The sequence below is a fragment of the Dasypus novemcinctus genome, chromosome 21, assembly GCF_030445035.2.
Source record: "Dasypus novemcinctus isolate mDasNov1 chromosome 21, mDasNov1.1.hap2, whole genome shotgun sequence".
NCBI lineage: Eukaryota > Metazoa > Chordata > Mammalia > Cingulata > Dasypodidae > Dasypus > Dasypus novemcinctus.
In genome coordinates this window covers 58,022,807-58,039,353 of record NC_080693.1, presented here as the reverse complement: position 1 = coordinate 58,039,353, position 16,547 = coordinate 58,022,807, and the positions used below count along the sequence as shown (strand labels likewise).

Below are 16,547 nucleotides of genomic sequence, written 5' to 3'. Positions count from 1 at the left end.
AGTCCACAATAATCCCTAAGTGCAGACAGAAACGTCCAGGAGGACACTCTGTCACTTACCTAGGGGTCACTGACCCCTAGGATAAGCAACCCTGCACCAAACCCGGGACCATCTGCTCTCCTCTCATTAACTCCGCATCTCGCCCCCTTCTTCCATTCACACTCTGTCCAGCCCTGGCCTTCTCTGTCCCTCCCCTACCAATCCCAGCACACAAACTATAGACGCGGTCTGCAGCCCCAGCGCCCTCCCACCCCCACCTCCAGCCCCACCCCGAAGCACCCAGGGGCAACAGAAGAAGGGGTGCGGGCCAGAGGAGGCTCCTGCGCCTCAAGGGGCTCCAGGCAGGCGCGGGTGTGGGGGGTCACAGACACTGGTGGAGGCGGGAGGCGGCCGAGCGGCGCGGGGGCTGGCTCTGCGGGGCTCCTGGGGCTCCTGGCTCCCCCGGCGCGGGCGGCAGCGAGGCCGCGGACGACGAGGCCCGCGCCTTGGTGGACTCCAAGCTGCTGAGGCCCGAATCCTTGTTGTCACTGTGTGCCCGAGGGTCCGCGGGCTCCGGCGGCCCTCCGCCGCCCAGCTCCTTCCACTCGTTGAAGTTGAGGTCGGTCAGCGGGCTCTGCACCACCACCGTGTGGCGGCGCCAGCTGGTTCGGCGCCGCCGCGTCTCGGGCGACAGCGGCCGCCGCAGCCGCACGGCGAGCATGTCGTCGGCGGTGCCGCGGAGGCGCAGCCGCAGCGCCTCGAGGCGCGAGGGCCGCGCGCTGAGCGCCGCGGTCGCGGCCACCGGGGGGCGCAGTGACTCCTGGCTGCTGGACGAGGCGGAGCCCGGCAGCTCGGCGGCGCGGCCCCCACCCCGGCCCGCGCCCGGGCCCGCGCCCTCGCCTTCCGGGCGGCTCCGGGACAGGCGGCGCCGCGCCAGCGTGTCGCAGGGCATCAGGTGGTGCGAGCTGAAGGAGGGCCTGCGCGCCGGGCGATCCCCGGGGCCCGCGCCCGCCGCGCCGCCCTCGGTGTCCGTCTCCACGTGGCTCAGCTCGCTGCGCTCGTCGTCCGCCTCGTCCCCCGCGCCCGCCCGCCGGCCTCCGGTGCCCGAGCAGACGCTGCGGTCCATGGTGGACAGGGTGGAGTAGCCCGAGACGATGGAGCGCGTGTCCGCGGCCGGCCGCTCCTCCGGCGCCGCCGAGGGGCTCAAGCGCCCGGGGGCCTCGGGGCCGGCGGCGCCCTGCGGCTGCCCCTCGGATCGGTCCTGGGTCCCCGGCGCCGGCGCCCCCGCCCCGGGCTTGTGCGCCTCCTGCTCCGAGTCTTCGTCGGTGCTGCTACCCAGTCCCCGCGCCTCCCGCCGCTTCTTCCGCTTGCGGTTGACAGCCGAGATGAAGGAGATCGCCAGCATCTCCCGGGCATACGGCTCCTTCTTGAGGGTCCACGAGCCCTGCGCGAGAAGACAGGTCAGGCTGGGGCCTGCGGTCCCCAACGCCCTCAACGTTCCCACTTAAAACCCTCCACAGCACAGCACGGGATCCCATTGGATCCAAACCAAGCCCAGCTTCCTGCCAGCATCAAAAAACGCTAGTCCTGGACCCCTGTGTCAGTTGGACTGAAATCAGAGGACATCGGGTTCCTCTAGGTTCTTGACCAAGTTACATAAAAGAATTTAAGACTATGCCAGTTTAGTTAGGCTGGTAAAAAGAGTTCATTGAGAAATGAGAGAAAAGGAAAGAAGTACATACCCAAGATGGGGGTGTGGGCGCCTCCTGGCAAAGAGGAGCATTTGGGGCCGCGGGAGTGCCTTTTTTAAGGCCGTTCTTCACTCCTCCCCTTTACACCCTGTAAGGCAGGGACTACTGCCCCTAACGAGCAGGAAGCAGCTACAGAACGACCACCGCCCTCCAGCTCCCCCTTAAGAACAAGGGTGTAAACTCTCTGAGGGGGGCTTGAGGCAGATTAGTACAGGGGAAAAAGGGAAGACTGAGTCACAGCTGGAACCTGGCAGAGAGCATGGCCTTGGAACCCCACCCAGAACCCCCAGAGGGCAGGCTGCTACCAAGAACGAAGCCAAGGGAAACGGACTTTGGCCCAGTGGTTAGGGCGTCCGTCTACCACATGGGAGGTCCGCGGTTCAAACCCCGGGCCTCCTTGACCCGTGTGGAGCTGGCCCATGCGCAGTGCTGATGCGCGCAAGGAGTGCCTTGCCACGCAAGGGTGTCCCCCGCGTAGGGGAGCCCCACACGCAAGGAGTGCACCCATAAGGAGAGCCGCCCAGCGCGAAAGAAAGTGCAGCCTGCCGAGGAATGGCGCCGCCCACACTTCCCGTGCCGCTGACGACAACAGAAGCGGACAAAGAAACAAGATGCAGCAAAAAGACACAGAAAACAGACAACTGGGAGAGGGGAGGGGAATTAAATAAATAAAAATAAATCTTTAAAAAAAAAAAGAACGAAGCCAAAAGACCCCACCAAGACCCTGGCCATTAGGTCCCACCTGGAACCCTTTCCAGGACCAAGGGGAAGCCCTGAATAACTCCAAACAGGCCCCCACTGGTGCCAGACAACCCCTGAGAGCTAACAGGTGGGCACCAAAAGGCAACCAATCAGAACAGCGAACAGCTGGGGTCCCTCCCCAACTTTAGGAAAGGGCAGGAGTGAAGAACGATCTTAATAAAGATGGCCCCCAGACCCCAGGTGCTCTCTCTTTGCCTGGAGGAGCCTGCACCCACATCTTAGGTGTGTTTTTCTTTCATTTCTCAATAAACTCTTTTTACTGGCCCAGCTAAACGAGCATGTTCTTAAATCCTTCCATGGAGGAGTAGATGTAGCTCAGGTGGTTGATACCTGCTTCCCATATATGAGGTTCCAGGTTCAATCCCCAGTACCTCCTAAAAACAAAGGAACAAACGAGAAAACCAACTCTTGTTGGGGAGCAGATGTAACTCAGTGGTTGAGCACCTGCTTCCCATGTACAAGGTCCTGGGTTCAATCCCTAATACCTCCTTAAAAAATATACCTTCTTTTATTGAACACAGTCAAGGACCCAGACGAATCTAGTATCCTCCAATTTCAGGAGTGTTGCCGCCACTCCACAGCATCATATGTGGCCTAATTCAGATCCTCAGCTCTTTTCTGTGAGCTAGGGGGGCTAGTCTCTTGCCTTCCCCCACTTCCAACTCCCATTCCATTCTCGGTCCCAGCACTAGCACCGTCCTGGTAAACACAGCTCTGGAAATAATAGTTTCTCGGCAGTGAGTAACACTTGACAGTTTGAACCCATTCCACATATACTACCTGGCCTTATATTCACCTAAGCCCTGGCAGAGAAGTCATGAGTGTCTCTCTTTCCTTTCTCTGACTACAAGCTCCTACCTTCCTCCCTGTCCACTCGCCCCTGCCGGGAAGCCTACCTTTCCACCTGCTCAGTAGGCACAGGCCTCTGGCCCAAGTCCACGTCCTCCCCTCCCCTTACATGGCAGCCACCCTCCCAGTCCCCAGCCCACCAATCCCAACCCCAAATCAATCCACCTGCCAGCTTCTGCTGCCAAAAGCTGCTGAAAACCTGGACAGACCATCGGATTGGAGCCTCTCCTGGGCTTGATTCCCACCCTACGCTGGGCAGCTCCTTGCCCCTCTCACCGGAATCGGCTGTCGGTGCCAGTCCCCTGGGTGCTTTTCGGCCCCGGCCTTACATCATCTCCCTGCAGAGCCCACGATGCCCTTGTTACCCCCTCGAGCCCGGCTGCCCTCCTGCCTCTGCGGCCTCTCTGCCTCTTGGGAAGCTCTTCTTCCCCTCAGGCCCCTGAAGGGTCCACGTGCCCAGGGCCCTGCTCAGCCCCTGGTCTTCTCACTCTTCAGGCTCCCTGGGAAACACCGCTCCCTGCGCCCCGCTACTTGCCACACCACCTGCTGCAGCGCCGCCCCTTCCAACACCAAACTCCCTCAAGCTCCAGAACCACAGCCCCGCCTCTACCTGGGTGTCTGGAGGTACATGAATCTACTTGACGCCCCATTACCCTACCTACCCTGGCCCCAAATCACCTTCGTTTCTTAAGGTGGCCCTCTGACTCCTCCCTCGCCCCCCACCCGCTGCCAAGTCCTCTCAGTTCTCCTTCTGAAATGACCCTCAAACCAGCTCATCCTCGTATCCTCTTCAGTCCCTCGCCTTTTCTGGACCTTTCCACCCTCTCCTAACAGGGGCCCCTGCCTCCACCCTGGCCACACCCCAGGCCCCCTGCTTCCACAGCAATCTTTCTGAGGCACGGAGATGGCCATCTCCTGCCCTTGCTCCAAGACGTGCATGAGCCCTCCGCCACCAGCTAGAACCCCCTCTCCCCAGTGGGCACATAGGGCCCCTCACAGCCTGGCCCCGCTCTCCCCGCCTCGTCCCTGTCCCCACCCCAACACAGCCTTCACTCGCGTGATACTTGCATTTTAACAGCCCTCGACGTGACCTTGCATTTTAACGTTTCTGGGAGCCCTTGACGTCCCCACACGCTATTTGCTCAATGAGCTCCTGCTTATCCTGCAAGGCCCAGCTCAAACATGGCCACCTCTGGGCAGCAAGTGCCCACCCCAGTCCTTGGAGAAGGACCAGCCCTTCCCTGGCTGGAGTGACCTGCCTGAGGTCGTCCCCCTGCACCCCTTTGGACAGGCCACCTCCTGTTTCGGCCATGTGGTAATAATGAGAGGAGACACAGAGGGGCCTCCTACAGCCACCGCAGCCTACGCTCTCTCTCTCACACACCAAGTATTTCTGAGAAAGCTGAAGCCTGGAAGAGGCATGTGGTTCCTGGGTCATGGATGCCACACTGCACCACACCAGGAAGTGATGTGATGGGTGCCCACTAGAGCTGGGTGAGGCTGCTGGACTCAGGCTGGGGCATGAGGTACCAACCCCCCGCCCCAGGAACTTGGAACTCAGTTGATAAGGGAGCCATCTGAGCTTGGCCTGCTAAGATCCACCCAGAGAGGAAGGGGTTACGGGCCAGTGCAGGGCTGCCTAGGGGGTGTGCCACCCTGGCAAGGAGGCAGCATCCGAGTGCAACTGCAAGTCAGGGTGCTGACACCACATCCCTGTCCTGCACACAGTCTGCAGAAAGACTGTGGAGACAGGGAATTGTTAAGTCTAGAACAATGGTCTTCAGTTTTTATTGTAGCCTGTTGTCTAGGTTATATAATGCCCCCCAAAAATTCTTGTCCACCCAGGACCTCAGCATGTGGCCTAACTTGCATATAATTAGTTAAGACGAGGTCACAGTGGTTTAGGGTGAGTCCTAAGCCAGTGACTGGTGTCCTTATCAGAAGAGAAAAGAGGCACCAGAACACAAAGGGGGAGTGCCTTGGGAGGAGGGGCCGAGACTGGAGCGGTGTATCTACAAGCCAGGGGACCCGGGCCCGGCGCGTGGGATGCTTTCTCCCCGCGAGCCTTGCAGTGAGCATGACCCTGCCCACACCTTGATTTCTGGAACTGAGAGAACAAATTTCTATTGTTTTAAGCCATCCAGTTTGTGGCAATTTGTGAGAGCAGATCTAGGAAACTAATGCAGCCTGGGAGCCCTCTGTTCAAACAGAATCCTCCCCAGAGACCCAAAACAGAAGAAAAGCAGCAGCAGCACAGCTTAGACTGCGGGGCACAGGCTTGAACCCTGCCCCCTTGGCCCTCCTACACCCTGCTGCTGGCGACCACCCCAGGGGGCTCTGAGGAACACCGTTTGACAACCACTGACCTAGATTTTAGCTAGACTGGGAAAAAAGCCAGAGGCTGGTAGTGATGAGTTTCCAACTCCATGCCCTCGGGGAGCTCCCAGGCTGGCAGGGGCCACCTGTCCCAGGCAGCACCTTCCCTACAGCTGGGACAAGGGGGCTGCAGGCTCCCCGCCACCCATGACCTCCTCCCTGGGCTCCGACTCCCAACATCCTGAGTGGATCAGACTATGCGAGGCCGCTTGCTGCACACACCACTCATGTCTCTGTCCCTGGGACAGTTATTGCTGACTATCACTTAATAAATGGGTACTCTGGTCCATGCCTCGGTTTCTCTGGGGCTTGACTGGCACATTTGGGTTGAGCTGAAGACAGATCTAGTCCCTGCGCCGGAGAGTCAGGAAACAGCCTGGGCCTGAAAGCCGAGGATCAGAACTCTCCGACTGTGAAGAATTCCCCCAAGGCCAGCTCTGTCATGAGAGGCCACCAAACCAGCTCCTACCCTTTGATGCCTGAAAACACGACAGGTCAAACTTCTTGTTATTAAACTCTTTGAGCCTTGGTTTTCCTATCTGTAAAATGGGGAAGATACAAAACTCAGGGGTCTTTTGCAAGGCTTAAGTGGGGTAGGTACTTGTGAAAAGTTCTCTGCGTGGCTGTGGGAGTCTATCAGGTGCTCAGTAAATGTGAACTCAGTTCTCTCGTCTCACACTGGCAATCTGGCCAACTTGCCGAGGTCACAGTGAGTCCCTGAGTCAGCTGAAGTAAAGACGCACTTTCTGAAAAGCACGATCCCACATCCAACGCCTGGTGACTGAGAAGAGGGCCTGCTGAGGCGTGGGGTCCCTGGCTGACACCGGGCAGGCGGGCCTCGACCGCAGAGCAGCGTGGGTTCATGCCTCAGGGTGACTTCCACTGCCAGAGGCCGCCGGGAGGAAGTGGCCTGTGCTCCGCGAGGAAGTTACGGCTGGAGTCCGGCTGGAGTCCTCGGAGACAGTGAGGTCGCAGGAAGCAAACGAGGACCCTCACCCCCAGGAGCAGGGAGGGGCCAGATCCGCCGGGGCGGACAGCGCTGCAGCAAAGGGCCTGGACCACAGCCCTCTGCGCTGCCAGGAACGCGCCTCCCTCCTTCTCCACTCAGCTCACATGTGCCCTTCCTGCTTCACGTTCAGCTGAGGACCTCACCTCCTGCTTCACCGAGGAAAGAGGAACCGCCGACTAAATGCCCCCGACATCCACTGCAGCTCTGCCGGCTGCTGCTCCGCCCGCCCTCTGCTCCCTCCCTTGCTCTTCCAGCTTGGGCAGTGCCTCAATGGGGCAAAGTCCTCTCAGGCTTCGTGGGCTCGGTTCCCAGCTGCCCCGACCACCTCCTCCCACTCTCCTCAGTCACTCCAGTCTGTGGGCAAGCAGCGCCCAAGGAGTCTCTCTTTTAAGGGAAGATTCCTGGATTCACATATCCTTCCATTTTTGCTCCTCTAAACATTTCTTCACAGTCAGGCTTTCAAAAAAGTTGTCTCCACCTGCTATCTTTCCTCTCTCACCTTCCAGCTCATCCCATCTGGCTTCTGCCTCCACTGTATCTTTAGTGCCAGGGCAGTACTGATATATAGTAAATGTTCGATAGATATTTGTAGTATGACTCAATGAATTAAGCCGATCTTCTCTAGAGACATTGTCAGGTTTTGGTATCAGGATAATGCTGGCCTCATAAAATGAGTTGAGGGAAACGGACTTTGGCCCAGTGGTTAGGGCTTCCGTCTACCACATAGGAGGCCCGCGGTTCAAGCCCCGGGCCTCCTTGACCCGTGTGGAGCTGGCCATGCGCAGTGCTGATGCGCGCAAGGAGTGCCGTGCCACACAGGGGTGTCCCCCGCGTAGGGGAGCCCCACGCGCAAGGAGTGCACCCATAAGGAGAGCCGCCCAGCCCGAAGGAGGGAGCAGCCTGCTGAGGAATGGCGCCGCCCATACTTCCCGTGCCACTGACGACAACAGAAGCGGACAAAGAAACAAGACACAGCAAAAAGACACAGAAAACAGACAACCGGGGGAGGGGAGGGGAATTAAATTTAAAAAATAAATAAATAAATAAATCTAAAAAATAAAATAAAATAAAATAAAATGAGTTGAAAAGTGTTCCCTCCTCTTCTATTTTCTGGAAGACATTGTGGAGAATTGTTATTATTTCCTCTTTAAGTATTTGGTAGAATTCACCAGTGAAACCATCTGGACCTGAAATCTTCTTTGTTGGAAGGTTTTAATTACAAATTCAAATTCACTTTCTTTAGTAGATATGGAATAGTCAGGTTATCTATTTCTACTTAAGTGAGTCTTTTTTTTTAAAGCTTTATTTTATTTATTCTTCTCCCCTCCCCCCCCCCACTGTCTGCTCTCTGTGTCCATTTGCTGGTGTGTTCTTCTGCATCCACTTGCATTATCCTGCAGCACTGGGAAACTGTGTCTCGTTTTTGTTGCATCATCTTGTAGACAGACGCTCTATCAGTTGAGCCATGTCTGCTTCCCTTAAGTGAGTCTTGACAGTTTGAGTTTTTCAAGGAATTGGTCTATCTTTTTCTGAGTTGTCAATTTATAGGAATAGAGTTGCTCATAGTATCCCTCCAGGGTCTACAGAAATGTCTCCACTTCCATTTCTGATATTGTGATTTATGCCAACTCTCTTTTAACCTCAGTAAAAAGGCCAAAGGTTTACCAATTTTATTGATCTTTTCAAAGAACTAGCTTTGGGTTTCATTTATTTTCTCAATTGTTTTCAATTTCATTGATATCTGCTCCGCTCTTTATTTCCTCCCTTTTGCTGGCTTTGGGCTCTCCAAAGACCTTAAAGAATAGATTTTATCAGACATCTTTGTTTTTATGCCCATTTTACACATGAGGAAGCCAAGGATCAGAGAGAGGTTAAGTAATTTGCCCAATGTCCCAAAGTGACTAGATGGTAGGATCAGGACTCATACCCAGTACTGTCTGACCCCACAGCCGGTGCCCCTCACCACTGGGCAGCACTGCCTCCAGCCTCCTAACTCCAGGCCAGACCTTCTCCTATGCCAGGCACCTCGCCAAGAACTGCTAAAGCAAGAGCCTTATCAGCTTACCTTGGCCACTCAGTATTTCCCATACACCATCAGCTCTCCTCATGAACCAGTCACCATTCTCCCAATTCCTTTGACCAAAAAAGCAAGTGGCCCTGTCTGCACAGGGAGGACGCCTTCGGAACTGCCGAGGCACTTACCTTGGACTTGGCTGAACTGCAGGTGGTGGAATCTGTTGGTGAGAGACAGATGAGAAATGAAAGTTGGATCATGGGAGGAGAAGGCCGAATCTTGAGAATACAATTCCCTCTCCACATGGGCTTCAGGAACCAGGGAGGCAAGGATCCTGAGATCTCCCCCGGCCCTGGGAGGGGGGTGCCCTCTGATATCAAATCCTACGGGACAGGGATGGAGCAGGAAATGGTGTCAAACACCACTTCCTTTTGAGGTAGCAAGGGCCAGCCTGCCAGCCGCTGGACCCACACTGGCCCTGCGTTAAGGGCATGGGGGGCTTTTTAAATAGCTGGCTCCTCTCCCCTCCCCCTCCTGTCCCCGTTACACTGAAGCACTGGAGAGAAAATGCCGAATACCAGATGCACTTCACAGAAACCACAACAGTGAGACACAGCAAATCACAGATGCTCTGGAGAAATGGAGACCACACAGTGCATGGGGGGTGGGGGTCCTACACCACCCTCGGCCCCTGTCCCCCAGGACATGAGAAGGGAGAGGCACCATGTGAATGGTGGAGTCAACGGGCAGAAAGGACGGAGCTGGAGAGGGTTCCGCCTCCAGCCCTGGGGTCCACCTGGCCAGCGCCCTTGAGTCCCACTCCCTTAACCCCATCAGGGTGGAGGAGGAGCGGGCAGCCAGTCCTGGCGGTGCCTTCTCCAAAACTGAGCCAGTGGGGGTCTGGGCAGGGTGCGGTTAATCCACACTCTCTGGCAAGCAAGTTAGATGCCTCCTCCCCAGCTCCCCAACCCCTGCACACGGTGAGAAGAGCGCGATGGGCTGACCACAAGGCAACACACACAGGGCAGGGGAGTGGCAGCAGGTGATTAGAAGAGACGGGGGCTCCTCTCTGCCCTCCCCACCCCCCACATCTTCTGGCCCCTCGCCCTCTCTCCTGCCACTAGGAGTACTGTTGGTGTACCTCTGCCAGAGACGGGAATGGGCAAGATGTTAAAGGGGTCGGGCTCTGGGGGGGGGGGGCTGGTGGCTTAAGCCAAGGAGGAACTGCTCGTTCATTTGTCTCTGGGCATGAAAATTACTCTTACTCTGCTATGATAGGGCCAGAGGACCTGGACACAGGACGAAGGGGCCAAGTGACCTGGGGCCCTAGTCTTGGAAGCAGAAAAAGCCAGCCCTTTGGGGCAACTGAGGGAGGAACTAGAGATAGAGGCTTCTGGGAGTGGCATCACTGGTGTCAGAAGAGGCCGGTCCTGCTGCCAGCTAGCTGCCCCCAGCGCAGGTCAGCCGGAGCAGCTGGGCTCAGCATGGAGGCACAGGGCAGGGGACCCTGCAGAGGGCAGCCAGCCGGCATCCAGAGGCGCCCAGACTTGCTGGTGAGGATGGGTACTGACTCTAGTGAGGGTTCCCTCCTGGGCAGGGGCTCTCGAGGATGAGAAGGGAGTGAGGCACAGGGCCAAGTGTCAACCAGCACGGGTGACTGGTGTGTCCTCAGGGTCTGGGACATTTGTGCCTGCCCCTCGCACCTGCCCAGCCTTCTTATAATCACCTGCCACGGTTAGTGACCGAGGCCGCGAAGCCGCACTGTACCCTTTAAATCTCCAACAGGTCCGCTGGAGGGGAGGGGGGGAAAGAGGACAGGGAGAGAGGAGAAGGGAAGGGAGCAGGATCGAGGGAATGGGAAGAGAGCACAGGGAGAAGGGGGAGGAGGAGGAGCAGAGGGGGTGCAAGGAGAAAAAGAAGAAAAATTAAAAAGAGGAACATGCCCAGAAGGACGCAGCCCGTGAGAGATTAAAAGCTGCAGGAAAGAAACCAGTGAAGCAACAGGGGCAGCGCCTCCCCCGCCCTGGGCGCAGCTGAGCAGACCCGAGAGGGAGCCGCCTTGCCACACCCTGGCCCCAGGACCTCGGTGGAGGACCCTGCTGGGGCGCGGAAGCGGGTATCAGGCTGGGAACCTGGGACCCTCAGGAATGCAGCGCGCCCCTCCCCTCCTGGGTCCCTGCACTGACCTGAACCTGGGTCACCAAGAGGCATGGTCCTGCCAATGTTGGGCAGGAGGTACTCGATGTTGGGCACGGACTGAGGCTCCTTGTCATCCACAGGGGTCTGCCAACAGGGAGGAGGGGTCAGCCTGCCCGCCCTCAGCTGGCGGGACCGTGGGCCCTCGGAAGGGGGTGCCTGCGTCGTCTAGGCGCCCCTGAGGGCCGCCCTGCATGTCCCCATGACTGCTCTGTCCCTTCCGCAGTGCCTCGCAGGAGCCCTGAAGGCCCGACTGCTCCCTCAGCTGAGGGCAGAGGTGGGTCTGCCCGTCAGGCTTGGGGCTCATCAAGGCCAGGATGGCGCCTCCTCGTAAAACTGGAGGCTCCTGAGTTTATCTATGAGTTTCTAAGGGTCTGGTGTTTCCTCCATCAGACCGAGGACGCCCCGAGGGCAGGCGCCTTCCCCTGCTCAGGCCCTGCTGCCCGACCCCCAGCCAGGGCGAGGGCCCCCCTCCCACCAGACCCCAGCCCAGCCCTCGGCAGCACTTACTCTCTCCCCCTTGTCCTCGCTGTCGCTGAAGAACCAGTCTGACTGCAGAGGAGACAAAAGGAAGGGACGAAGTCAGTGTGGGAAGGGGCTGAGGGAGGACAGGGAGACAGGGGCTCTTCAACCTGCCCGGCCTGACGCAGAGGCAGGGGTCCCCCGCCGCGCCAGCCGCTGGAAAGGTCTCAGAGCGAGGGTGGCGGATCCCGGAACCCGGCTCCCCAGACCGTGGGAGAGAAAAGCCTGGACCCCAGTGTGGGAGAGAAAGGCAGCCTAGAGGGGGGACAGCCGAGAAGAGAGGCTCAGGGGACCTCCCCTGCCCTCCACGCAGCCCTGGTCTGAGCACAGCACTGGGGCGCACTCCCCGGGCCTGACGGCGGGTGGCGCAGCGCCCTCTGGTGTCAGCTGGGTGCACGGGGAGCGCGGAGGAGCTCGCCGTACCCCACCCGGGTGTGCACGCGGTGTGAGATTCCTGGGGGCAAGGACAGGGGCAGGAAAGGGCTTTCTCATAAACGACCAACAGGATAGAAAATACAGTAAAAAACAAACAAACCCACACGTAAACACATTTTGGGAAATTTGAGAATCTTGAAGATAAAACTCTAAAATTTTTCTGGGAAGAAAAACCGGATTGCCTACAAAGGAACAAACATCAGATGTAATTAGAACTCTCAGTAGTAGCAATCGGACACAAGAAGACACGGAAGAAATATTTTCAACGTGTTAAAGGAATATAATGTTAAACTTAGAATTTTATAACCCGCTCAACTCTCATTTAAATTTGAGTGTGAAATAAAGCTATTCTAAGACATCAGAAATTTAATGCACAAAGACTATCTCAACTGAATATTTGAACAAATAAAAAAATGAACCCAGGGGAGCAGTTGTAGCTCAGTGGTTGAGTGCCTGCTTCCCACATATGAGGTCCTGGGTTTACTCCCCCGTACGTCCTGAAAAAAATGACAAGCAGAAAGTCTGATTCAGGGGGGCCGACATGGCTCAGAGGTTGAGCACCAGCTTCCCACATGTGAGTTTAATCCCTGGCCCTGGAACTTCAAAAAAATTAAAAATAATTTAGAAAAACAATAATACCCCCCCACACACACATACACACATACATGTAAAGTAAAAGTATATCCATGATCATCTGGAATTCAGATTCGAGGGAAAAACAACCAGTGAAGGAAGAAAGCACAGTAAGGTAATTGTCTTTGAGAAGGTGATAGAAGGAAGATACTGATAAGCTTTAGAAATTCATAGTAATGGGAAGCGGACTTGGCCCAGCGGTTAAGGCATCCGTCTACCACATGGGAGGTCCGCGGTTCAAACCCCGGGACTCCTTAACCAGTGTGCAGCTGGCCCATGCACAGCGCTGATGCGCGCAAGGAGTGCCCTGCCACGCAGGGGTGTCCCCCACGCAGGGGTGTCCCCCACGCAGGGGTGTCCCCCACGTAGGGGAGCCCCACGCGCAAGCAGTGCGCCCCGTAAGGAGAGCTGCCCAGCACGAAAGAAAGTGCAGCCTGCCCAAGAATGGTGCCGCACACACACAGAGCTGACACACCAAGATGATGCAACAAAAAGAGACACAGATTCCCGTGCTGCTGACAACAACAGAAGCCGACAGAAAAAAAACACGCAGCAAACGGACACAGAGAACAGACAACTGGGGGAAGGGGGGGAGAGGGAGAGAAATAAATAAAAATAAATCTTAAAAAAAAAAAAAAGAAATTGATAGTGAAAACTAAACATAAGTATGGGCTTTCATAAGTATGTGGTAACTCCCTGGAAAGTAAAAATAGAATGCATCATTTTTATATCAGGAAATGAAATTCAGTCAATCCAAAGCAAGGTAAGACAGATTAAAAAAAAGAAAGAAAACAAAAATGTGGTACACAGAAAAGGAAATTTAAGACGGCAGAAATAAATCCCAAGAAAATAGAAATTACAATGAAGTAAAGGAGCTAATTCACTGGTCAAAAAGTTCGAGACTGGGAAACGGACTTGGCCCAGTGGTTAGGGCGTCCGTCTACCACATGGGAGGTCCGCGGTTCAAGCCCCGGGCCTCCTTGACCCGTGTGGAGCTGGCCCATGCGCAGTGCTGATGCGCGCAAGGAGTGCCCTGCCACACAGGGGTGTCCCCCGTGTAGGGGAGCCCCACGCGCAAGGAGTGCGCCCCGTAAGGAAAGCCACCCAGCACGAAGGAAAGTGCAGCCTGCCCAGGAATGGCGCTGCCCACACTTCCCGTGCCACTGACGACAACAGAAGCAGACAAAGAAACAAGACGCAGCAAATAGACACAGAGAACAGACAACCGGGGAGGGGGGGGGAATTAAATAAATAAATCTTTAAAAGAAAAAAAAAAGTTCGAGACTCAGATTATATTTTTAAATTTAAAAAATACATACTCATTCATCAATGTCAATGAAGGTACTATATCAACGGGGTCAATAATAAGGGGTTATGGGATTTTTTTGGACTAAAGAAAATGTTCAATAATGTACTGAGGCAATGACTGCAGAACTCTGTGATGAATGTGAGAGCCACTGAGGGCACACTTTGGATGGATTGTACAAGGCATGGGAGGGACTGCGTAACAGTGGACCAAGTGGTGGAAGATGGACTGTGGTTAACAGTACAAAAATGAGAACTATAACAGTATAAAATGAGGACTCTCATGAACTATAACAAATGTATAATGCATGGTGTTAAGAGTAGGGGAAGTATGGAAGAAATATACCAAATGTATACTATGAACCATACTTAGTGGTAATTGATGATGTTCTTTCATAATCTGTAACAAATGTTCCACACCAATGTAAAGTGTTTGTAGAGGGGTGATGTATGGGAATTCTGCACATTATGCATGATTGTTTTGTAATTTCACAACTTCTCTAATAAAAAATATATTTGAAAAAATATGGGGGGGAGTACATGCAGCTCAAGTGGTTGAGCGCCTGCTTACCATGTATAAGGTCTTGAGTTCAATCCCCAGTACCTCCTTTAAAAAAAAAAAAAAGTGGGAAGCAGATTTAGCCCAGTGGTTAGGGCATCCGTCTACCACATGGGAGGTCAGCGGTTCAAACCCCGGGCCTCCTTGACCCGTATGGAGCTGACCCATGCACAGTACTGATGAGTGCAAGAAGTGCCCTGCCACACAGGGGTGCCCCCTGCATAGGGGAGCCAACGCTCAAGGAGTGGGCCCCATAAGGAGAGCCCCCCAGCGCGAAAGAAAGTGCAGCCTGCCCAAGAACGGTACCACACACACGAAGAGCTGACACAACAAGATGACACAACAAAAGAAAAAGACACACAGATTCCCATGCTGCTGACAACAACAGAAGCGGACAAAGAAGAACACGCAGTGAACAGACACAGAGAACAGACAACTGGGGCGGGGTGGGGGGAAGGGGAGAGAAATAAATAAATAAATCTTTTTTTTAAAAAAGGGTAGCCTACAAGAGACATTTAAAACAAAAGAAACTTGAAAATATGAAAAGGTATAACAGTCAAAGAGGGCTATTATATACTGCCAAGAAGATAAAAAAGGCATAATAAATCATAGCAAATAGGCAGCTAACACACATTGAAAGAACAAAGCAGGACTAGTTAAATTAAATATTGTAGCTAAACAAGCAGGCAAAAAAACTAAGCAAAGCTGTACACAGTAAGAACAATACCGTTGACAGATTTGATCTAATGGACATACCAGAACCTTGCATTCAATCATTAGAGAAAATATATTCTTTTCTTTTTCTTAAGATTTATTTATTTCTCACACACACATACCCCTCAGTGTTTGCGCTCACTGTCTGCTTGTTGTGTGCTCATCCTGTTTTAAGAAGGCACCAGGAACTGAACTCAGGGCCTCCCATGTGGAAGGGAGGCGCCTAATCACTTGAGCCACCTCCACTCCCAATATATTCTTTTAAAACACATATGAATCGAAAAACAGATGTGGCTCAACCAATTGGGCTCCTGTCTACCATATGGGAAGTCTGGGGTTTGATGCCCAGGGCCTTCTGGTGAGGGCAAGCTGGCCCACGCAGGAATGCCGCCCTGCACAGGAGTGCCAGCTGACGTGGAGAGCTGGTGCAACAAGATGACCCAACAAGAGACACAGAAGAGAAAAAATCAGAAGATGTAGCAGAACAGAGAATTGAGGTGTCGCAAGAGAGTAATCGCTTCTCTCCCACTCTGGAAGGTCCCAGGATTGATTCCCAGAGCCGCCAAATGAGAAAACAAGCAGACACAGAAGAACACACAGCAAATAGACACAGACAGCAGATAGTGGGGGGACTGTGGGGAATGGGGGGGGGGGGGGAATGAAATAAATCTTAAAAAAAAAAAATCACACACGAATCATTCAAAAACCAACCATATCTTGAGCCGCAGTGAAACTTTCAATAGGATTCAATATCATACAGCTTATGTTTTCCTGCTCATAAGGGAACAAAGTTGGAAATAACGAGAAAACAGCTAAAAAAACTTCACGTGTCTAGAAACTTATAAACCATACTATTAACCCCTATATTTAAAAGGAAATTATAATTACAAAATGCATAGAGTTAAGTGACAACAAAAGCATTACATGTAAAAATCTGTGGGCTAAAGATAAAATGAATATAAAGAGAAATTTGTAGGGAGCAGGTATAGCTCCATGGTTTGAGCTTCTGCTTCCCAGGTACAAGGTCCCGGGTTCAACCCCAGTACCTTTAAAAAAAGAGAGAGAGAGAGAGAGAAATTTGTAACTTTGAATAAAACTATCAGAAAACAAGAGCAACTGAAAACAAATGAGTTAAGCATTCAAGTTATGAAGCTAAGAGGAAAATAAAACAGCAGAGAAAACACAAAGAAACACAAAGAAGAAAAACGTTAAAGGAGGACTGATAGCAGTAAAGTAGAAAATAAAAAGACATTAAAAATGATCAAGGGAAGTGGATGTGGCTCAACTGATAGAGCATCCGCCTACCATAAAAGAGGTCCAGGGCTCAAAGCCAGGGCCTCCTGGCCCATGTGATGAGCTGGCCCACACACAGTACTGATGAGTGCAACAAGTGCCATGCCACGCAGGGGTGCCCCTGCATAGGAGTGCCCCACGCGCAAGGAG

General features: G+C 54.0%; 1 protein-coding gene across 2 annotated transcripts in view; it reads right to left on the bottom strand.

Annotated features, from left to right (window-relative positions):
* Window positions 1–268: 268 nt before the first annotated feature.
* Window positions 269–16,547, bottom strand: part of ARHGAP23 (Rho GTPase activating protein 23) — a 75,121-nt gene continuing 58,842 nt past the window's right edge. For both annotated transcript variants that reach the window (XM_058284100.2, XM_058284101.2), the window contains exons 21-24: window positions 11,447–11,488; window positions 10,927–11,023; window positions 8,929–8,960; window positions 269–1,423 (exon numbers count right to left, since the gene is read on the bottom strand). In XM_058284100.2, coding sequence (XP_058140083.1) covers window positions 362–1,423; window positions 8,929–8,960; window positions 10,927–11,023; window positions 11,447–11,488 — 1,233 coding nt within the window. In that variant the 3' untranslated portion in view covers window positions 269–361. The remainder of the gene's footprint in view (window positions 1,424–8,928; window positions 8,961–10,926; window positions 11,024–11,446; window positions 11,489–16,547) is intronic.